At 39.1% G+C, this 25016-nt stretch overlaps 1 protein-coding gene across 1 annotated transcript in view; it reads right to left on the reverse strand.

The window, feature by feature from the left end:
• Positions 1-3840: 3840 nt before the first annotated feature.
• Positions 3841-25016, reverse strand: part of Cyp19a1 (cytochrome P450 family 19 subfamily A member 1) — a 29736-nt gene continuing 8560 nt past the window's right edge. Inside the window, exons 3-9 of the mRNA XM_076848571.2 lie at positions 18451-18605; positions 14096-14272; positions 11994-12108; positions 8702-8816; positions 7768-7930; positions 5474-5715; positions 3841-4089 (exon numbers count right to left, since the gene is read on the reverse strand). Coding sequence (XP_076704686.1) covers positions 3841-4089; positions 5474-5715; positions 7768-7930; positions 8702-8816; positions 11994-12108; positions 14096-14272; positions 18451-18605 — 1216 coding nt within the window. The remainder of the gene's footprint in view (positions 4090-5473; positions 5716-7767; positions 7931-8701; positions 8817-11993; positions 12109-14095; positions 14273-18450; positions 18606-25016) is intronic.

Here is a 25016-nt window from a genome sequence, read left to right on the forward strand (position 1 = left end):
CACATTAGTAACTTAATGGAAGTGTTGGACATTACTATAAAGCTCCTCTGGCCTAATGCATACTTACAAATGGCTCTACTTAGGCTTGAATTGGTGAAGGGCAAACAAATAATCATCAGGATATGTACAATGATGCAGAGAAGTCAAGCTGGGTGAAATCAAATAGCTCCCAGATGTGCATCCCCAGGATCTGGCATTTACTGTGTGTCTTTGGACAAAGTATTCAACCTCTTTGTGCATCAGTTTCTGCTTCAGTGAAATGGGGACTTTTCTTCCTTCCTCACTGGGTGTGTGAGTGGGTGGGTAGAGGGTACACATAGAATACTCCATGTGAAGGGGTTGATGTTAGAAACTGTGAGCCACAGGCCCAATGCAGGTCAAGGATGGGTATGCTTTGGCAGGCACTGTGTTTTAGGAACATTGAATTTGTTTACTCTCAGCATTCTCTTTCCCACACAGGTTATTCTTAGAGCTGCCCGATCATCTGACATGTTACCTGCCTACCTCCTATGGACATTCTGGATTTAGGAACACCTATGGCTGAAACACTGTATAGGTAGGACCAATTTCACATGTGGGTGAAGTGGCTTTTAGGGGTATCTGGAAGGGACCCCTCCTCCCCCTCCTCTTTTCCTTCCACCAGCCGTGCCTGCTGATGCCTATAATTCTCTTGTGCAATTCTCTAGGGGGAAAAGCACCTCTATGAAAGGGAAGATAACATTTTGAGGCTTAGCTTTGCTTTATAATTTAGGTAGATAACTTTAGCAGGCTAAAACAATGTTGAGAGTGTTTTTTTTTAATTTTTATTTTTCTGTAGTTGTAGATGGACAGAATGTCTTTGTTTACTTTTATGCGGTTCTAAGGATCGAACCCAGTGCCTCACACGCGCTAGGCAAGTGCTCTGCCACTGAGCTACAGACCCAGCCCCAAGAACAGTTTTTGATAATGGAACTGGAGACATTGGACACATGTGTTGGATTGTGTGGGTAGGAGAGGGAAACTACCAAGCAGGTAGGCCTTGGCTACATTTTACAGGAGAATAAAAATAGATGGAGGATTTCCTTATCTGTAAAATGGGGATAATACTTACTTCATCATATTGTTGGGAGAATTAAATAATTGTATAACTGATAAGTATCATAAATTCTGTTCAACTCATTATCAAGTTTAATTTAGCAAGCATTTCTAGAAGTGGAAGTCAGAGAGTCAGCCCCAGAGCCCAATTGACACTGGAGACAGAAAGGTCCAGTAAGCATTCTTTCAGTGGGTCAATGCTACACACTCATGTAGAATATTTGCAACTTGAACAGAGAAAAGTGCTGCTTAGAAATAAAAATAACAGTTTTCAACTGGCATTTCTCAATAATGAGAGGGCTTTCTGAATTTGATTATTTTCTACTTGGGTGAGATAAAAGTGTGATCTCAATGAAGGCACTGGAGTGAGAGTGTCTGGCACACCTGAGAGCATATGAAGGTACTATTGTCCTTAACATTTGACAGTCATAGAGCCCTTATATGCATGCATTTCACTGGCAATTTACACATTCTAGTTCTTCAGAACTGATGAAAACAGAATTGACAACACATTAAAGAGTGACAATTAAGTACTTAACAATGAGGCAAAGTCTGAAGAGATGGCAGGACTCTCAAATATATGTCCATCAACCTACTGAAAAGCCAATGGTATTCCAAGTTTCTTAGGCTAACCCTGTGCAAACAGATGGGGTTTTTCTACACAGGCTAAGTGTGTGTGTTGGGGGGGAGTTCAACAATTACCCAGATGTTTTGATTCTAGGAGAGCTTGCTTTGATCATTCAAACCATGTTTCTCAGCCCCCAACTTCCAGATTCTCCCCAACATATTTTCTGCTGCATTATCTATATACAAGTATTTCAACCTCTCATTTCACTGTATGGATATAGGCCTTGGCTACATTTATACATATAAATACACAAGTGTTTGGGAAGTTCTGGATGAGTGAGGGAAATGGATCCAGCCTCTTCCTCTACCACACAACTCTAACCAGAGGCAGTGTGAACAGCATGTCCATAATCATCCGGTGAATTAACATCAATACATTAAATCTCAAATTCTGGTTTATTCTCAGGGGTTTAAATTATTTGGAGGATTGTCTAGATCTAACCACAGACATGCTCGAGTACCCAGGCATATTCCAGGTATCTTTAGACCATAGAGAGAATCCAAATAATTCCAAGCTCAAGTATTTCCTTCTCCACTAATGCACATCCTTGATTGTTAGAATACTTGCCTCTTCTTAGCTTGTTTTCTGGGTCAATTGAAAGTATCTATGGGCAAGAGTGTCTCTTTGAAACTCATCTTGACAGCAAATATGGAGAGACTAGGGTGATGAGGATGGGGACAGATGATAAGAGAAAGAAAACAGCTCTTTCTCTCAAGGAGCTTATACTCAGTTTCTACTCAGCTGCCTTGTTGTTAAACAGTAGGCTGTGAGAGATGCTCAGATGGGATGTGATGGCTGTTGATGCAGTAGACATATTAACATATTTGTAAATGAGCTTAATTTCTCAGTTTTTTAGTAACATCCAATAAATACACTCGAAGTGACTATAAACACAAGTAAAGTGGTATTTGGAAAATTGACCCATTTATTTGATTCCTTATACAGAACAAATTCCAGGTGTACATTTTATCCATGGCTACATACAATGATTCAATAAACTAGATAACTGTTAAATTTCTAAGGTAACTATTAAATTTGAGGTAGGATTTTTTAAAAAATGCTTTGCAGGGGTTCTACATCAACCATGTTCCTTACTGATTGTTGCCCTTGGATTTGGGGGCATGGAAGGAAAGGGAGGGAGACAATGTGAAAGGAATGAGGTGACAGGAGCACTCCTTAGAAGTCAGAAACCACTGGGCTGTAGTATTAGATACAGATTCAGAGGGCTTTCTCACTCCTAAATGACTGATGCTGTGGTAAGGGCTATGCGACTGTTTAAAGTCATCTCTTGTTAGCCATGCTATTTTGGAGCTGAGCAACAATGCAAACATGAAAAAGGGATTTTTATTTGAATTTGGAATACATCATGTAATTTCTACCCTTTATCCCCTACCCCCTGATATCAGATGTAGAGTCCTAGTTATATTTTACCCAGGCTATTACTAAGTTAGCTTATATTACCTGAATCTATACCTACTATAGCAGAGGTATTTGAGACATGAATGGAGAGACTGGGAAAGGATATTCTTTGATTCAACTTTTGCCACAGACAGATCACATGTGGATACATAATAGGTAACTAGGCCTAACTCATGAGAAAAGTCAAATGCTGAAATTGTCTAAGTATTTCTTCAAAGTGTCTGAATGTTGCTGTTCTATCATCACAAAAGAAAAAAAGAAAAAAGAAAAAGAAAAGAAAAAAGAAAGCTGTTTTATTCACACTAGCAGATGTGTTTGGCCCTAGGTACTCAGACTTGGCCTGGATTTTCTAATCAATTCCAGTGCTTCTGCCCAGACATTAAAATGCCCTGGGGCAGGGCAGTGGAGATCCTGTAGGAAACCAGATGTAGGTGTAGTGGATTACTTATCTTTTCCAAAGCATATTTTGTGGAATTGGTCCTTTTGGACTGTAGTTTCTCCACTGACTACTTTCCCCATGGCCTCTTTTCTCTTGCATCCTGGTTCTCTAGCTTGGATGAGGGTAGATGTCCCGTAGCTCCCATCTTTCTGAAGGCCCATAGGAGGTATGCCTTGGGCCCAAATGTTCACTGTGAGGATGATATTACCTGGCAAGGTGAATGGTTCCCATGTGAGCTACTGATGAGAAATGCTCCAGAGTAGTCACTGAACAACCTTCTTTAGTATTTGATGCACTTGTCTGAATTTCTTGGGGTAAAAATCATTTCTAGCAGGTCGCTTGTTTCATCTGGGTGCAAGGACAAGTCATTTCTCTTCTGTATGTTTTCAACACACTTTCCTTGCAATGTCTTCACATGGAATCGCCTCAGAAGTGTAACCAGGACAACTTTCATCATCACCATGGCAATGTACTTTCCTGCACAGCTGCGGGGCCCAAAGCCAAATGGCTGAAAATACCTGTAAGGAACCTATGAAAATGATCAGACCATTAGCCAGAGTGTTCAAGGCCAGAGTCATACAATACAGTCTCTGATTTCACTCTGAAAACACTGGTCAGTCAGAACACTCTGTTTTGGGGTCTCAGCCATACTGCTTATTCACTGACTTGAAGGACTGAATAAATAAACCCCTTTCTGATCTATTGTGATTCACCTTTTGTGCAGACTCATCCTCAGTCTCCACTTTTGCCATTCATGTAAATGAGCTGGAGTAAAGCAAAGCAAATCAACTTTTTACAGGCAATGCTGGGATACTCAACTAGCTCTGGAGAGTACCCACAGCTCTCCTGCTGCTTTGCAAGTCTTCAACGCAAAGACTGTTTCTGTGTGATGCCATATAAGCCTGATAAAAAGGGGCAAATGCAGACAAAACATGCCAGTACTACGCATCTGTTTTTAGTTATGAAGAAAATTAATGAGGACCATGTCCGTCTGTCTTGTTCGCATCTGAATTTACATAGTGCCTGGCACATAGATGTTCAATACATTTTTTTTTTTACTAATTGACTGATTTAAGTGATATTATCTAGATTGCCTATATAGAAACAGGATAAATTAAAGTACTGAATTAACTTTATGTTTCTACAATATATGCAAGTGGGAAAAGAGAGCACTGAATTATCTGGATAATTCAGGCTTAAAAATACTGTTGTGGCTGAAGTTGTCGCTCAGTGGTAGAGCAATTGCCTGGCATGCATGAGGTCTTGGGCTTAATCCTCAGTGCCACGTATAAATAAATTAATAAAATAAAAGATCCATTGACAACTAAAAAATTTTTTAAAAATAAAAAAAAAATACTGTTGCCTAAAATTTGACAGAATGGAGGCAGAATCTCCAATATAAATCAAGTATAGAAAAAGCAGAATCTCTTCCACTCTATTGAGTCTTACTTAGAATGAGACCTGCTGCTCATAAGGCTATTTGATGAACCAAAGTCAGATCTTTTGGTCTCACTTAATTTCTATCTAAAGCAGAAATGGATTTCTTTTGCTTAAATAGTGCTAGCTCAATCTGGATGATGACAAAGTGATTAGTTTAAATAGAAAAGTAGATTCACTGGGTTCAATATAATTTATCTCACTTTAGCAAAATTAGGGGCCTAGATTTTTCACATGTTGAGCCACCATGCTGCTCCCACTTAGATATTTTGCAGAGCTGGAGACCCAGCAACCTTGTCTTAAGCAAGAACTTGGTAGCCGTGGCTTAGGCCAGGGAACATGTGTGCTCCGAGTGAGCTGGCAAACAGGAATGGGTAAAAAGAATGAAAAGCGTGTGGTGCAAACACAGACCCAGAGCAGATTCAACAGCTGAAACTGCCGAGAGTGGCACATTCAGTTTTAAGAAGGGCTCTTACATTCTTCTCAAAATTTTCAAGAGTAAATTCGTTAGGCTTGGGGAAAAACTCGAGTCGATGCATTCTTCCAATATTCAGAATAATGTTAGTTCCCTTTTTCACAGGGTAGCCGTCAATCACATCATCTTGTAAGGCTTTGCGCATCACCAAATCCACTACGGGCTGGTACCGCAGGCTCTCGTAAATGAAGTTTTCCATCACTTTTAGTTTTTGCACATCGTCAATCTTTATCTCTCTCTCACCTGTGAGAGAAAAGTGGGCAAGAAAGGTAATGTTAGTTTCAATATATGTTGGGTACTGACACTTCTATTTTTTCCATAGAACAGTTTGTTTTTGACTGAAAAACAATTATGTCTATAAAAATTCAGATATCAAGACAGTTATCTTAAAACCTGGAAGATTTCATAGAAATGTTGAGATTTCCTGAAAAGTCAGAAACACTGGACCCACACTCCCATAGGGCAACAGTGGGCTGAAGATGAGGGGCCGATTACCTCTTCAAAGGGGTCCTGTGGACCATATCTAGTTCCCTTCATACACCATTCAAATCTGCCTGGCTTCTGAAATCTGACTTTTGCACATAACTCTAAATTCTAGGAGTCATTCATTTCCTCTCTGAACTTGTGAGCAAACTCACAGCACAACCGTCCCCCAAAAGGGTGCATGGGCTGCTGCACAGTCAAAGTGAGACTGTGGATTTAATCCATTGCAACAACATTTTTTCCTCTGGTTACTGTACAGTCACCTGCCCACATGTCTCACTGATATTCCCTCCACATCTCATCAAGAACAACCTTTCACAGTAGTGTGGCAAGAACTCCCCTCCAAAATAAATTAGGTATTTCTGATCAGTCCTGGTTGGACTGGGGATTGATGGCACACTCACTGCCTCAGACTGGCATGGCATTGCTCAAAGAGGCTTGAATTAGTCCCAGAGGTGGCAGAGCTTCAGCATTTCCTCAAATGGACCACCACTTTTGAAGAATCAGAACTGGCCCAGGGTTCTGAGTCAGCCCTGTGTCCTGTACAACTAAGCCATCTAAGAATGGTCTAATTGGTCAGAGAACTCTAACCAAAGTAAGAAGCCCTACCCCACATGTATTGGTCTTTGTACCCAAGGATGTAGTGGAGTATGTTTAACTGGGGTGGAGAGGTAGAAGGGAGGATGATGGGGAAGGTGACCAAAGGCATCCACTAGGAAGCAAATGAGTATAGGAAGGAGGACAGACATATGTGCAAGTGGCTATGCTGTTTTTCTGTCTTTGCAGAGGTCTGCTGAAGGATTAGGGGAACATCAATAAGTACAAACACGTTTCACCTCTTGAGGAAACTGTATCAAAGTTATATTAAAGGCTTATGTATTATGGTCTCAAAAGCAATTTCCCTCTGTGCCCTGAACTCCAGCCTTCTCTTCACTCCACTGGGCTTGATGTGTCCTCTCCCTCCCACCAGCCCAAGTGTGTTCCTGCAAAGATTACCAATATGAAGGAGATTCCAAATAAGGACCTTTGTTTTTTCCCAGAAGGCGGTCTGATTCTTATGACTGTGGCAATCCTTTTGTGGAGAGTTACTATAGGATGGTGCTGAAATAGGCAGGACCATGGAAAGAGAGTGGGGAAAAGTAGAGGGAGACCTGTGACTCCCTGCAGAGGAGGAGGAGAGGCATCAGGGATGAGGGTGAGCCTCACTGGGTTGGAGTCCAGAAGGAAACTTTTCACTCCCTTGTCTTTGCTGTTATTGTCTCCCCTTCCTTCTGTCACCAATTGGAAGTTCATTTGTGATTGAGTGGCTTGAAATCCAAAAACAATGCTGTAAATAGCAGCCATTTTTCCTGGGTGGACCCACAAAGGCCTTTGAACTGATAAAGCAGGCATAGCATTCACAATCCCAAGTTTTTGAAAGACAAATCCAACCATGAGTTGGGTTTGTATACACAAAGAAAAAGATCTTGAAGAATAAACAGCAAATAATTAACACTGGTTAGCCCTGGGAATGACAATGAAGTCAGGAAGGACAGTGGAAAGGACTGGGAACTATAATTTTCTACTTTAAACATCTCTCCTTTTTCTGAATTTTCCCAATGAGTATGTATTATTTTTATAGTAAAAAACAGAAAGAACCATCTTTTCAACCTACCTGGCTTAGTCCAACTATGACAGAATTACTGGTTTTATTTTTCTCCAAGTGGATTATAGAAAGAATTCTGTGTTTGACATCAACTTCTTAGGACATAAGAAATTGACAATCAAAAGGATTATCTTTTAAATTCTATTATTTATTTGATAAATTCTTACCAACAACAGTCTGTATTTCCTTCATTATTGCCTCTTCAACTTTAGGGTGATTTGCAATGAGGAACAGCATGAAGTACACAGTAACAGACATAGTGTCAGGTGCTGCAATCAGCATTTCCAATATGCACTGGTTCACATTCTCTCTTGTCAGATCTCCACGTTTCTGAACAATTCAAAGAGGGGGAAAATTGAAAAAGTAATCATCAGTTTCAATAAATGAGGGGAAGTGACCCTCAAGCTCAACAACCTCAATAAAATGAAATTATAGAAATTACATGTCTCTATAATTGACTATGAACATTTCACGTGACAAACTACAGCTGAAAGATGAACAGTTTAGACAATTATCTACACGTAGTCTGGCCTCCATATCCTTGGGCTCCAGTCTATGGATTCAACAACCACCTGGACATTGAGACTACTTGAAAAAACAATTGTGTCTGTAGTAAACATATAGAGACCTTTTTTCTTGTCATTATATCCTAAACAATACAGTATACCAACCATTTACATAGTACTTACACTGTATTCAAATAAGCAATCTAGAGATGATTTTAAGTATGTGGGAAGATATGTGTAGATTTTATGTAAATGTTCTGCTTTCTATACAGGACTTGAGCATCCTTGCATTGGAGTATCTGAAAAGGGTTCTGGATGAACTCCCTTAAATACAGAGGAATGATTATATTGAAGGTCTTTAATATTCCTCCTTCCTGATTTCATATGCTATATTGTGGTACAGAAGAGTTTTCAGTTTTAAAGACCAATTTTCCTAGAATGTCTACATGGGATATTTGGGTTGGGTTTATAGTACTTCTAGGGAAAATACTTAAAAGCAGAAATATGCAACTATTATGAAAGGGAATTACATACACATGTGCATGAACAGTCATAACATGTTGGGTAGGGAATTATGGTTAGTCTAGATCAGTACCTCAGCAAAAATCAATTCAGTGGCAAAATCCATACAGTCTTCTAGTTTCTCTGCTGTGGAAACCTTTTGCCTTTTTTCTTCTACCAAAATATTTATGGCATCTTTCAAATCCTTGCTGGAAAAAAAAGTCAAAATATAATCTCAATTTAAGCCTCTAGAAAAACATTGTTTTGCTGTGTGTTTAAACAAAATGTTCTGCTTCCCTTGAAGCCAGTGGTGCTCATGAATAAAGAAATTCATATTTTATTTCTTCGCTAACATTCCTAAATTACATTTGTTTATAATTTATGTTAAGACATCAGAGTTAACTAAGATATCTAGACAGGTAGTAAAATTAAAGCTGTGACTTTTTAGTTAAGGGTTAAACACTGATACCAAAGGCTACACTCAGCCATGTTTTGCAACTTCTGATTTGGTAGGCAGTGTTTAAAGTAAGAGCCCATGTATGTCTTTGGTTGGGGCAAGCACTCTTCAGTTTGTCGTAGGCACTTCCATTTCCTGCCTTCTTATAGCCTCATAGCCCAGTTTTACTTGCCAGGCCCTGAAGACTATTGAGTATAAAATTCCTGTACTAGACAGTAAACTCAGGTGGGTACTATTCTTGATATTTATTCTCATACCTGTGACTTTTGCTATACTGTAAGCACTAGGAATAAGTAGTAGCATAAATATGTGTATGCCTATTGTGGTAAAGGAAGAGTTCCTTGGACAAACGGTGAGGTTCTAGCCCAGGTTACTCACTTTCTATGTAACCTACTTTACATTTACGAGCCTTATGTTTCCTTTAAAGTGAAAGGACCAGACTAGATGAACAATAAGGTCACCTTGAGGTCTAAATTCCATTCTTGTCTTAGTCCTTACATGTATGTGTTCATGTGTAAGCATATTGTTCCCTCATCCTAGGGGACAATATTCTGTGTTACGTTAAATGTACATATCTTTATTTCAAATTCTTATTGATATGGTCACAAATCAATAGCCTCTATTTTTAGTATAGTTCATCAAGTAAGAGACGAATCTTCCATCAATGTTCCTCATTTTAAAAAAATTTCTTTTGAACATCATAAGGAAGATATTTAAACACTTTAAGAGAGAGTAATTGTGTGACTGTAAATGAGAATGCATGTATTGAGTGTACCTACACACACACACATACACACCCTTCCAGATATCTACAAAAGATGTATTCACATTCATTCATTCACCTACCGATCCATTTATTCAGCATATATTGGTTGAGCATCTTCTACATAAGGAAGACAGATATCCATTCAATTGGTGAGCTATGATGATTCTTTACAAGTAGACTTAGAATGCTGATAGCATTTCTACTGGAGCACTAGCCCCAAAATGGCCTGGAAGGTATTTGGATACCCCTACATTCTGAATTCATAAACAGTTCTTTCGTAGAACTGCAGCCACTATTGAGCATATACTTCCTTCCTGAGCCAGAATTCAAAATTTTGCATTAGTGGACTGTGAATGCAAATTAGGATCTTTTCTATTCAAGTTACAAGTTGGCCCTAATAACTGCATAAATGTATGCATCTGAATTTATATGCCCTTCAAAACTGGAAGAATGAGTTAAATAACAGTTTTCAGGAACTAGGAAATCTCTGACTTACAAGCATGTATATCGAGAATGTACCTGTGAATCAGTTGTTTGGAATTCTGAATACATTTTTAAAGACTAGGCTACCAGCCTAGACTATAAACACCTATTCCAAGGTATTATGGGGCTGAAAAGCTTTACATTTACAAAAACAAAACGTAGAAAACAATACTACTATGATATTTGGAATTAAAAGAAGCAAAAATATAAAATCAAATAAAGGTAGAGGTAGGTGTCCATTTATCTTCCCATAAATGTATTTTTAAAAAGTACTGACATTATTTTAAGGGTTAGGTAGAAGAGATGAAAAGATTTCTCTAGATATGTATTACTATAGGAGATATAAATTAGTACACTAATCATTGGCAACTGTGATATACAGAGGAAATGCTGCTGAGCTCCTTTCTATAGACTTCTGAGAGAAATAAATATACAGTTTACTGCTTTGTTCTATGGCCAAGGCCAAGGCTAAACTAATAACTTATAAGAACACAATGAAACTCTCCAGAATACCACCACCACCAAGTTTGATCACAGTGAAGAGATAAATCCTTTATCTAATTCATTAAAGTCACAGTAAGCTCTGTGAAATAAAAGGAAATGTGTAAAGAACCAACTGTGCAAATCATTTACCTAAAACTCACCAACCAATCGAGACCAGGTAAAGCAACATCAAGTTAGGTTCCTCCCCAGAAGCTAATATTATTGAATTTCAAAATCCACAGAAAGGATAAAATTTGGTCTTCAAAAAACTCTTGGACATTTTAGAATTGAAGAACTTAAGATGGTTAAGGATGCTTAAAGAAGATATAAATATAGGAAAAAGGGAAATTAACATATTTAATGCCCACTCTGCTGTGCTTAGAGCTCATTGCTCTATATATGTGACCTCATAAACCTATATTCCCACTCTAGAGGGGTTTATGTTTTACTTTAAATAACTCCCCAAGGCCATTTAGTTCTAAATGGTAGGGGAGGATAAAAACTGGGACTTTCTGCCTCTGGATCCCATGGTTTCCCACTGGTGGTCAGAGAAGGCAGTGTTTGGTAGCTGGGGAGCTGTACTCTAAAAACCCATAATTAGTCTGTAAGCTTTGGGGCATTTGTCCAGTTTTCTACTGGACTACTTTAAGACTAAAACAATGCCATTTAATGACAGTTTCAGGACCTCCAAAACAAAAAATATATAACAAAAAAAACCACACATTTTATTGAAGTTCATTATAGTCATTATGAAATTATTCTTTGGGGACTACTATCAATTCTTTGGTTTGAATTATGTTAAATGCATTCAGAAGGCAATACAACTACAAATTGGTTCTGTGTTTCCATTTTTCCAGATATGAAAAGAGAGTTCTCACAGATATTAATGATAGGATTAGCCAACCTTTCTCAAGTACACTGCAGTGTCCTTGTTCCAGAAATGAGCTCTCGGACCACACACTCAGCACTCTGGCTGAGAAGCTGGTTGGCCAACGGCTTTTTTTACTCTCTCATCTAGCTAAAAACAGCCAAATTGCTATTAGTGTTTCATTGGCAACTTAATCAAAAATCCCCATGGGCTCTAGAAATGTAAAACTTACCAAAGAGGCCAACAAAAGGAAAGACACAATGGAAAATAAGAAATAAAAAAATCCTTTCTGATTGCACTTATAAATCTTCCAAACTTGTGTTACTTACACAGGCTTTTCATATTTTTTGTATAGCCAAGAAATCTTAAAGAAGATGTTTGGCTTGAGAAGGAGAGCCTGCCATGCATCAAAATAACCCTGGATTTTATCCACGATGGCACTTTCTGAAAAACAAAAACAAAAATAGAGCCATTGAGCAAAATGTGAGCCTAAGAAGAGTATTCTGAGCAGAGAATATTCCCTACAGATTCTCCTTCCAGTCTGGGGCTCTAAGCTGAGAAAGGTTCCATCACCAGTTAACAATTTAGTCACATGAGTACCACTAGACAAAAACTAAACATTTTTCAAGTATCAAATATCAGCCACCATGCTAGGTGTTTTACAAAGGATTGATTTAATTCTTGTCATCTTACCAGGGGAGTAGTAGTTTTATCATTTTGCATATGAAAAAATTGCAATTCATAGAAAATGAGACTTGACCAACATCATACAGCCAGTGGACAGGAAGATCCTCAGGCTGGAGCCCAGTTCTGTCTGATCTCAGGATGATGCTCTTCTTCGTTGCACTGGGTCCCAAAGGCAAGTTGAGAGTTTAACAGGTGCCCAGTGTAAATGGAAATAAACATATCCCCATATGCACTATGCAGGTTTTCTGACATCACATTCTGTACTCATGAGTTAACAGAGAGATTTTCAATTCCCTTTACAGAATCCTTCCTAACAATCGAAACTTGGGAGAACCAAGGAACAGGGCAGTGAGGTATGTAGAACAGGATGGAAAGGGACCAAGCAAGAGGGTGTGACTAAAATAGTTCAGAGTGAATGGAGGCTCCTATCCACCTGGCAGTCAGATGAAATTTCTCTAGCTCTAATAAGGACCAGTTAGAGCAGAAGAGAAGAGGCTATGGGAGCTGGGGAGGAGAAACAGAAAGCTTACAGCTTGTCTACCTGCTCAAATGCCACAAACCAGGCCATGAGTGGTCTAGCTCAGCTGTTTGGGCAAATGCTAAATTTCATGTATGGTTGCTCTGCCTGGACTATTCTTCCTTCTGATCTGCACATGGCTGTGGCTTCACTCCATACAGGCCACGTTCAGATGTCCTCTTCCTATCCTGATCACTGGTTCTGCATCAGCCATGCCTACCCCCACTGTTTCTGCTTTGCTCTCTGTCTTTTTACCCTGCTTCAAGGTACTTATTATTGTCTAATAAATTATTCAATATTTACTTGTTTTATTGTCCATATCTCCCTTAGAATGTAAGCTCCTTGAAGGTAAAAATTTCACCTGTATTATTTCTGTATCCCCAGAACCAAGAACAGTGCCTAGCATAAAATAGATCATCAATATGTATTTACTGAATGAAAGTGTGAATCAATGAACACTGCTGTAAATTAATTCAGGAAAAATCACATTAACCTGGATGTAATATCAATAATAGAATGGAATTAACATATTTAATTCAATTATTTCATTGCTTTTTGGTGAAAAAGTTTTAGTATTCATTTATGTAACATAGTAAGGAAAGTGAGACATCTTGTCAGGATTATTATAAATATTAAATGACAAGCATGCATGGAAAGCAATCTTTCATATTGTTTGGTACATAGTAGATACTAAATTAATGGCAGCTATTGTCATCATTTCTATCATCAACAGCAGCAGCAGCAGCATCACCACCATTTTTATCAAACAGAATCAAGTTTTCATATTTGATAGCTTTTATATCTCTCTCTATATATACACACATATATACACGTATGTATACACACATATATGTACATGTATATACACACACACACATGTGTATCATGCCCAAAAGAATTGTTAGAAATGGTTAAATATGCCTGTTTTATTGGTGGTAGGATACGTTAATGACCAAATTATCTTCTAAGTCTTAATCAGAGTAGAATGCTATTTCTTAAAGCAATGAGGATAGATACCAAAGAAAGTCTGGCCCCCTACTTCATGGAAATTCATATCTTATAAGTGAACAAGACAGAAACATTGGGGGATGGGGTGCCTTAGGAATACTTAGAAATGTTTAAACAAGAGAATTGTACAAAACAGCACATGTTTAGTTGGCTATCCCTCTCATCCTCTTGTTTCATCAAGGGCAGAATGTCAAATCACAAGAGTGAAAAGTTCAGTACCGTCCAAGGGAATTCCCAAGAAAAGCATATTAGAGGTGTCCAGCATGATGCGCCGCATGAGGGTCAGCACGTCAATGTAGCCCGACATATTGGTGACCTCCTCCAGTCTGTCCAGGTGCCTTATGATGGATTCAGCACAAACTGCCACCATGCGAACAAGGCCAGGGCCTGTCAAAGCTAAAGAACACACATCAGAGAATCAGCTGTCACTCACTCCAGGGCTCACAAACCACCAGGCTATTTTGGCATTTTGTGTTTGGAGCTCAATTGTCCTCACTTTTGCATTCAATGATAGGTTAGAAATTTTCGTACTCTTTTTTATACTTTCCTGTATTTTCCTAATTTTCTACAAGCATTCCTTTAACTTTATGGTTAAAAGTGGATGAATGGATATTATTTTAAACAAACTATTCAAACTTAAGCTTTCCTTCATGCTCTGGCAAATCATTTGTGAGATTGCAAATGAAACATTTAATATTTGTGGTCATAGTCATGATCAGTGATTTTTTCATATTTGTTTTATACATTTCCCCTTTAAAGACATTTTGGATTTGGCCTGGGTTATAATTATTTTCTGTTTCAACAGGTGGCAGGATACTACTACAGAACCAGTGAAAATGACCCTTAACTATTTGACCCAAGGTGCTTCCTGTTTAATTTTACATTATAGTTGTAAAAATGCTAGCCTTTCAAATCACCAAAAATGTCCTTGTCTTAATTTCAATTTCTCTTCAAATTGCTTCCAGATTTATTTTACTCAACCAACGACTTGCTAAGTGATTCCTAGTTTGCTTTTCAATGTTTCCCATGGAACTGGAAATTCAGTGGCAACCGCTTATTAGTCAACAGTACTAATAAGTACACCAGGCCCTTGATACATTGTTTGCCAAATAGAGGCTGAATGAAGGAAAACAGGTAGAGTAAACTGGCCCTGCCCTCCTCTTTGCTTTGTTCCTGACCACCTGGGCAGTGGCTTTGGCTTATGGGTCCTGATGGTCCATAATGAAAGCTTAAGCTCCTCTGTCCCTCTTTGATATGTTTTTTTTTTAAGCTTCCTTTAGGAGTAGTCTCTTTTTGTAGGTCCTTTTATTATTCAGACTTGCTGTTAAAAGTCCTCCAGACAAGATGATAAATTCTGAGGAACTTTGTAGGTAACTCCAGAAGGTCACTTTCTCAGAAGAATGGAAACAAACAAAATAAAACAACAATACAACAACAAAAACTTTGAAGTGGCAACAGCCCATACATCAAGGTAAACTTTGCACCTGAGAAAGGAGCCCTGAGGAGTGGTTTAGACCTTTAAGATTTCCATACATGTAAAAAAGAAGATTGAGGTAGGAGCATTCTTTCTGATTTCAGGAAGAACCCAGCAGACAGTAAGGGCCAAGGCATTGTTCTCTGGGTGGCTATCACATCTGCAAGTGGAACAAATCATTCCTTAATGATTCACCCTTTTCATGGAAGGTTAGCTTCCAAAATCACTGGTGGCTTTCTTCTAGGGTGATACATGATTTGCCTCTGTGTCTAAGGGCTTGAAGCCACATTTCACACTGATAGGCAGAATGTAATATCATTTCTTATAGGCAGTAGTGATTATATTATTTAATTTCTAAAAATGTGTTTAAAAATATTATTTATCTAGGCCAAAAAAAATTGAGCAAGTAATCAAATTTCATCAATATGGACAAACTTTTGGTAGTTTCAGGAAACATATACCTTCTTTCCACCCTTCTGCCTCTTCCACCACTTTCCAGGATAAACCCTTCCTAAGGTGCACTTAGCTTTTTTTCTGTAGACATACCCAATAAGTTTAAAATTTCATTAATGTTACTGGTTTTGATACCAAAACCTGTGCCCACCTTTCTGTTGTATCTGAAAAACCAACAAGGAACTTAACTCCAAAAAGAGATTCCTCAAAAAAAATGCTCAGGACTCTCACTGACTATAAAGAGTGAGACACCACAGTGAATTTTCAATAAGCTCTTAGCTTCGTAGTTTGGGACATTTAATTTGGGTGCAACTGCAGCATTTTTATTAGAAAATCTGATCTTACATAAATAGGGCTAATCTAATTAAAAATTCACAAAGATGTTTTGATTAATTTAATTTGCTAGTACTACAGTTTCTACTCTCTCTGTTTTTGTGTGTGTGGAGGGGAGGTTTACTGGGGATTAAACCCAGGGGCACTTTATCACTGAACTATATCCTAAGCCTTTTTTATTTCATTTTTTAATTTTGAGGACTTACTTGTTGCTAAGACTGGCCTCAAACTTGTGATCCTCTTACCTCAGCCTCTCCAAATGCTTGGATTATAGGTATGCACCACCACACTGACCTTAGGTTCTACTCTTTTAACATTTTGTATACCTGTGGACTCCCCTCCATCCATCCTGAATCACTTCAGTAGCTCCTGACTGTTCTTACTGCTGATGAGCATGCTTTTTTTTCCCTAATTAATCATTCACTCTGCCAGAAGAGGAGTTTTTCTAAAAACACACATAGATCTGTGTCATTTTGCTAAAATCTTTAGTGATTCCTCAAAGCTCTTGAGATAACCTCAAGAGCTCAGAAGGGTCTGGTGATCTGACCCCTCCCTCCACGTGACCTCATCCCTGCATGTATCCAAGCCAGGCACCAGGAATTATTGACAGGTCCCTGGATATGTCATGTTGATCTATCCTTCTTTGCTTTGGCATATTTTATTGCTTGCCCCTAGAATGTCTTTGTCATACTTGTTTAATTAGTAGCTTTAACTTCTTTCAAAATTCATGGTAAGCATCCACTCCTCTGAAAACTCTCTTTATCCCTTAGTGGCTTGGTGGCCCATTGGTCTGTGCTGCTCTGCAGCACTGTGCACACCTTGAGCATTACTGTCATCTAGGACAGTATTTGGTCATGTGCTGGCCTGCCCCTTCCCAATCCCAAAGTTAACTACTTTCCTAAATACTAGTTCACATATTTATTTAGAGTCATATGACAAGGTAAAATAAAATTTACTCTTCTATGGGATCTTAAGGCATTATTTAATATGTTCTTCACAATAGCAAAGAGTGTAAGTTTTATAATGTTTATCAACTTCTGTGAATAAGAGAACTGAAGTACAGAGAAGCTAAGTGACTTGCCCAAGGTCATAGAGCTAGTTAGTGACAGCACTGGGATTTGAATGAACAACCTATAACCCAGAGTCTTACACTTGTACATTAATCTATTCTGCAGTATTGTAAGGCCTGGGGATATTGATTTGCCCAGAACCTACTAATATGTTACAATGGAAAAAGGGAGTTGGCAGGGATGACTCAGTGAAGGTCCTTGAGAGGAAGAAATTATTGTGGATTATCCAGGTGACCCAAACTTATCATATGAGAGGCTGACTAAGGGAAGAATACTGAGTGTCTAAAGTCCACCTAGCTCCAGATCACATCACTGACAAGATTTCCAGGGCACACTTATCTTTCTTGATGCTTAATATTAATGTCAAAGGATGGGTGTTAATATTCCCAACAGTTTCCTTTCGAGAAAGACATAGTAAAAGAAGAAAGTCACTGAATAAGGAAGCTTGAAATCAGGTCTCCTGCAGGACTTGCTGTGCTTCCTGGTGAAAATCACACTCCTCTAGGACTTTATTTTCTTAACTATAAAACTCAAAGAGACCAGATGAGGCAAGATACACAGTCCTTCCCTGTACTAAAGTTTTCTATTTTTCTTCACAAATTGTTTTCTCCTGAAACGTCATGATTGTTAATGATTCAACAACCACTCTGTTCTATCATGTTTAATCAAACATATGGCTGACACTGAATTCTTAATTGAAATGATCTTACGTATACCAATCTCTTTCTTCTTCACATTCATGAGTTTGCTTTCTATGTTCACAGGAAGAACCGAATTTGTGGTGGTTATAAATGTAGGCTCTGGTGTTACATCTTGGGGACTACGATTTATTAATGTTGGAACCTTGGAGAAGTTACTTAACCTCTCTATGCCTTAGTTTTCTCTTCTGGAAAATGCAGGTGATAAGAGAATTCATCATATAAGGTTGCTGTGGGATTAAAATATCAAGTGTTTAGAACAATATCTAAGATATAATAAAGGTATAAAGAGCATTAGCCCTTCTTCTTATTAGTATTATTTCAAAGCTGTGAGACAGCAAAATTTAAAATATAATTTTAAAAAATTTTTTAGTTGCTGATAGATCTTTATTTTTTTAATACGTGGTGCTGAGAATCGAACTCAGTGCCTCACACATACCAGGCACGTGCACTACCACTGAGTCACAGCCCCAGCCCCTAAAATATAATTTTAAGAAAGTCACATTCATAGATAAAATAGAAGTATGTAGCTGAGCCCCTGCTTACCTTTCATAAAAAAAGGTCGCACTGCTCTCCAGAGGTCTGGATTATTGTTAAATATGATGCCATTCTCATGCATACCAATGCACTGCAACCCAAGTTTGCTGCCAAATCGGGAGATGTAGTGACTGTGCTTCATTACATGGAACATACTTGAGGACCTGAAAAGAGAGCAAACCTGGGTGTTAATTCACCATGGAGAGAAATCATGGTGATGCATCTTGACTGTGATGGCTCCCTTAGCAAATTCAGGTGCAATGCCTAGTTTCTAGTGTTCAGGTTGAATGAATACATCTGTTGGCATGAGAGCACCATCTCCATTTGAATCAGTTCTACCTACTGACTCCTTGTCTGAGCATCACAAACAATAAAACAAACACCACATTGTTCTTTATTTCCTCTTCTTCAATAACCCCAAGTCACCAACCCATTAACCACCACCAAAGTCAGAGCTGCAAGGCTGTTATGAAGAAGGATCCTCTGCACCACAAGAGTCAGGAGAGCTTCCAGCCTCCTGGCTTCCATTTGGCCCCACTTCAGACAGTGCCACTGCCTATAAGAGTGAGTCACAGAATTGGAAATTGCTAGAATTATTGAGGTCTTGTTTTGTTAGTTTGGAACCAATATTTCTGACTTTGTCACCCAACCCCTAGAGTCTCCCATCAGGCCTAGTCCCTCTGGTATGGTATCATGGTAGGCTCAGAGGAGATCACCCTGGGTACTTCTGGCCCTGGGCTTGTTCAGAGCCTGGATGGGCTGGCCTGGAAGGCTCACTGTGCTGATGAGGGAAATTATCTATGAGCACTGTGTCTCAATTTGTCTCCATAATGACTTATCAAGGTCTCCAGGATAACAGTTTTCTCCTAAAATATGGGATGTTACAAGAATAGGGATAGTGCAGTTTGCGTGCTGCCCCATATGCAAATTCAAGATGCATAAAATACATTGTTATTTTCTTTATTTCAGATGTGGCTATTTTTAAAAAAAATTCTGGTGAAATGAATATTTATACAAGGTTTCATGTATTCAGTGCCACTTTGTCTCTCCCTCCCCACTTCTCTGAAATTTTGTTTCTCAACTGCAAATTCTACTATGGAGATTTTCAGAACACATAACCCTTAAAATTTGGGAGTGGCTACACACAACTGATTCTCATCTGGGCTGGAGAGGTTATCCTGATACTTGCTCTTCCCTCTCAAAGTTGACACTTGGCTCCTAAAGGATGACTTTACCTTAGTGAGCTTGTTCAGGTAATGCTTGCCAAAATACCTTCCCATAGAAGTTACTGTGTCAAAAGAGCTCTGCTCTAACTGAATGGGTTAGGCTGTAAACTCCATATTAATCAAACACATTTGTGGTATATTCCATGGTCCTACTAGAATTTTAAATTTTTCTCACCACTGAAATAAAAGCAGTGATAAGAAATGAAAAAAAAAACATTATTATGTAAGTAACAATTACTTTTCATAAAATAAAATAAAATATTCTCCTGATTTTGCTCCAGAGAATATTCACCAAATGACTTCAAGTTTTCCTCTTAGTAGCAACAAGTTATCCTCTTAGTAGCAACAAAAATGAAAATGAGAATCTAGATGTTCCAATATATATTCCAGCAAATTAATTTTACTGGCAGTTAAAATTGTGTGCTACTTAGAAAAACCATACTAAAGGGAGGACTGAAATTCTTAGTAATTAAAACATTTGAAACTCTAACTTTTCTTATCTTCTCCTACCTCATTCTATAATTAAAGCAGAAAATAAGTACATTTTATATTTTTTTGTTTACAAATTTGTATCTAGAAATTCTAAGTACTTCGAGGACAAGCAGAATACTATTTTCCTGATCTGGACCCTAGAGATTCTGGAAAGTACGTTAATAATATCGATTTATTTCTTTGAAGAATTTGCTCATCAATTTTAAAAAGAATGAATAAGAAACTTCAGTCAAAAACCCAACTGTTAGCTAACACTACTTTTTAAATCTTTGTGTCCTTTAGGGGGCGCCAACATCTCAGTTATTTTCAGTCAGAAGCTCAGACTTGGCTACTGACAAAGCCAATCAGGCAGAAGTGGTACCCAGAGCGCAGTATATGTGACTGGCCACAAGAGAGCAATTTAAAACAAGGTTATTTGTCAAAGTGAGGCTGGGTCTATCTAAGCCAAGTAAATTGGGAGACTGCAGAAGATAAGGTTAAGGAAGAGAAAGGAACCTCAGCCCAGACTCCTCCTGGCCCTGGCCTTGTGTGGGCTGGCTGGCGACACTGGCTGAGGAAAGCTTCATACCATTGGGAAAGCGAGGATTTCTCAGCACTGAGGAGACACCAACTGAGTCCTCAGGCTTAGAAGGGACAGTGGACAGTGTAAGATATCTGGTTATTTGGATCATTCTTCTTCTTTAAACATGACTAAAGTCAAAAGACATTTCCAAAGAGGGTAAATCTAATCAAAATGAAAAGTAGCCAGGTAGTAAGCTCTTAGATGGCAGGGAAGAAATACCTCAATTTTTATTTTATGAAATTTACACACCTGTGGCCAGGTTTGACTATGGTGAGTGCTAGAAAGAGGAGAAGGCAATAAAGGAAATAATTGGAAACAAACATTTAAGAATACTTGCCCATGTGTACACTCCTCTGCGTCTGAGACACAATTTCTATCAGTCCTGCCACCTCTTCACTGTCCTTTGCCCATTCTAACACTAACCCAGCTTAAAGCCTAGGGTCGCGGCAAGAGAAATACCATTCTCATAACAGAGATCTGACCATAACCACCCTAACCAAGTGATCAAATCAAGCTAAACCCAGCCTGAGCTTACTCTGTGTTTGCACAGATCACACAGTATGTGTACACCACACTCATGCACACATACTCACACACTCACCCTGCTGACAGGTCTCAGTTAAATTCAGATGGGCCCTTAGTGCAGCAAGAAATCCAATTCCATCTCCCAAGTCTATTCACACTTCTAAGTGACTATTCTTCTCCACCCTCACCCTCACTCCACCCTGTTGGGTCTCAGCTAGAGGCTCTATTCCTATTTTTCTTGAGGAAATAGAAGCAACTAGAGGAAAATCCCCAGAAGTTACAACCACCAGGATCTGGGTCCACATACTCAGTCTTCCCCCAGTTACTGTGGAGGAAATTCTATGTTCCCATTCAAGGCCAATCCCTCCTCTTGCTTTGGGGACTCCTTCACATTTCACCTAGCAAACCCTCTCCTTCTCCTGTATCAGCAGTTTCACTCTGTGGTTGGTTGTTCCCACCGCAACCTGCATGCTGTGATTTTCCTTATTGTGAACATGCAAGCTCCTTCGACTGTGCATCCCTTTCCAGCTAGTGGCCCATCTCCTACCTCCTTTGTTTCAAACTCCTTGGAAAAGTTACTACACTTGCTACCTCTGACTCATCACCCTCTATTCTCTCCTCTGGCCAGAATTTCTCCCCTTACCATTCCACTGAAAGTGTTCTCTTCAAGGTCACCCATGACCTGTCTGGAAGCAGCACTCAAGTGTCCATCCTTTTACTTGGCCCATCAGCAGTATCTGACATGGTTGACAATCCCTCCTCCTAACATGCATTCTTTACCTTGCTTGCAGACCCCCACTCTCCCTTGGTTTTCCTTTCTCTGTTTGATTGTTTCTTCTCAATCTCCTTTGATAGATTCTGATTGCCTTAAACTGGATAAATACTAGTCTCCCCTATCAACATCCACTCGGACATCCACTGGGCATGTCAAGTCCAACATGTCTGAAGCTAGACATGATCTGGATATCTCCCCACTCCACACTTGTTCCTGTTAGCTCAGGTAATGATGTTCTCATTCATCCAGGCATTCAAGACAAAAAAAAAAATTGAGCATCACTTAATTATTCTTTCTTTCACGCCCACATCTAACCCCACAGCCAAATCCTATTGGCTTTTCCTTCAAAATGTGACCAGAATCTCACATCATCATCTTACCACCTCTCTTGCTGAATTCTGAACCAGTCATCCTCATCTCTTGCTGAACAGGTCATTCTGCTCCCATCCCTTGTCCCCTCACTGCCAATTCTAAACAGAGCAGTCAAAATTATTCTACTGAAACATGAACAAGCCAGATACGTCACTCCTCTGCTCAAACTCAAGCAGGGTCAAATCCAGAATTGTTAAAATACCCTGTAAGGACAGACAAGCTCTGATGCCTTATTATCACTTTAATCTCGTGTCCTTTGTGCTTCCACTCAACTACTCTAATATCTTTGTAGTTTGGTCCTTGAACATTCTTACCTCAGGACTTCACCACTTGTTACTCCTTCTGTCTAGAATAATTTTTCTCTGGATTTCAATGTGGTTCACTTCCACACTTCCTTTAGGTCTTCATTTAAGTGCTAGTTTCTCAGTGAGGACTGCCTCAAATTGTCTATTTACAATTATATGTCCATCTTCTTTCCCTACTTTTTTCTATTTAGTACACCGTCCACCTAACAATCATGTGACCAAGCATCAGGTTTGTCCAGGACTGTCCCTGTTTTAGCACAGAAAGTCCCACATCTTAGAAAATCCCCTAATCTCAGGAAAATTGAGATATTGGTCACACTTCTGATTGATACATAACTTTATAACATTGATTGATTCAGTCAATGCTGGACCACATGTATGATGGTGGTCCTATCAGATTATATCATCTTGTGACATCTCAGTCATCTTAGTGTAAGTATTCTGTATGATGTTTACACAATGAAAAAATTGCCTGATGATGTATTTCTCAGAATATTTCCCCATTGTTAAGTGATGCATGATCATACTAAATATTTTACTTGCTTAATATTGGTATATTAACAATGTATTGCTTCACAAAGGTAAGGACATTTGGCTGATTTATTCCCAAAGTATAATATTGCTGATTCCCCAGAGTGTAGAACTATATCTGATAGGCTGAGCAAGTTCTCAGTAAATATTTATTTAATGAAAGAATGGAAAGACAATTATGATTATTAAAACTTGAAATCATAGAGTGCTTAGTATGTAATAGAGTCTTAATGGGTATTGAAAGAATAACTGGGTGAATCCCTTGTAATTTTACACATACTTAAGAAAGGTATGCAAATAAAATCCTAATAAGTATGTTAATTGTTAGAAGATATACATATAAAACTTGAATTAGTATGTTAATTACTAATTCCCCTTTATGGTTGTTACTCAAAGGTTTCGGGTATTTATGACAGAACTAATATATACATACAGTGGACATATGATATCAAGTACAGCATCTGTAAACCCTCGCTTAAGTGTAGCTGCCTGGGAGCTATGCAGGGGAACCGTGCATACTTCATCCACAGATGACCAGAGAGGGACCTTATCTCAAAGCCCCAGGTTGTTCAGGCAGCATGACAATAGCACTCATGCCTGACTTCCTTCCCTGAAGTTCTGCAGCCCCTAACACTTTGGAGTTAAGCTGGCTGGAAAAGTTGTATTGAATGCTACACAGTTGGAATGACTACAGACTTCAAATTTTAAAAAGAAAAAAGTAATATGGCAAACTATTCACATAAAAATAAAAAGCTTTCCGAGGTCCGATGGGGTCTTCTCAAGAGGTACGGGTAGTTCTGGAAGGGACTTGAAGAGCAGGCAGGGAAAGGAGATGGGGAAAAACATGTCCTATTCCTGAGGGGAGCTCAGCCTTTAACAACAAAATTGAGCGGCTCTGAGGCAATTAAGGAGAACACAAAGACTCCAACAAGTGAAAAGCCTGAGAGAACAGGACAAGAAAAGACTCAGAGAGCTGGGGGAAGGGCAGGTAGGCTGTGTCCACGCCTCTGTGTGAATCAGTGCCTGAGATGGTCAGAGTGGCTAAGGTCACTTTCCTAATGATGATAGGCAGAGTGGCCAGATGCCATCCTAATGGCAACAAGCATCCTACTTCAGGGATTGTCTTTGGACACCCAGGAAATGTATCTGGTGACCTCAGTGTACCATCTGAGTATTTCCTGAGAGGGATTTCTGCCTGATTATCCACTCTCAAATCCATCATTCTTCACTCCCAATCTAGTCCTATGGCACCACCACCCACCACCAGCTGGACTCAAGGGTAATGCAACAAGACAATGCCACTTCAACTGTGCTTAGCTGTTTCCCCTAACCCACCACAAAAGCCCTCTTGTACCAGAACCTTCTTCCTCTTCCTTTCTCTTTAAATGGGAGGTTCCCAAGCTCTGCAGGCTGCTGAGGAGTCCTGAGGAGCTTCAAACACCACTAATGTCTGGGTTCCCACTTCAGAGATTCTGATCTCAAAGCCTTGGGCATTGGGCTTTAAAATCTCCCTGAGAGACTCTAATATGCATCTGGGATGAGAAGCCACTGCTTCAGATGCTGACCATGAGTGGACCTCCTATTGGATAAATATTCTGAGGGTCACTTCACCTGCTTGTCAAGGGAAGCAGGTGTCAGGGAAGGCAGACATGCAGAACTGAGGAGGGCTGGAAGGCAGCATGCTGAGCTGGGGGCTGAAAAAGCAAAATGTTTCAATCCCCAAACCAAAGGACAGCAGTTCCAGGACTTTTTTGAGACAGTAACCAGTTTTAAAAGTGACTGTAAGT

Source organism: Callospermophilus lateralis, chromosome 3, assembly GCF_048772815.1.
Source record: "Callospermophilus lateralis isolate mCalLat2 chromosome 3, mCalLat2.hap1, whole genome shotgun sequence".
Taxonomy (NCBI): domain Eukaryota; kingdom Metazoa; phylum Chordata; class Mammalia; order Rodentia; family Sciuridae; genus Callospermophilus; species Callospermophilus lateralis.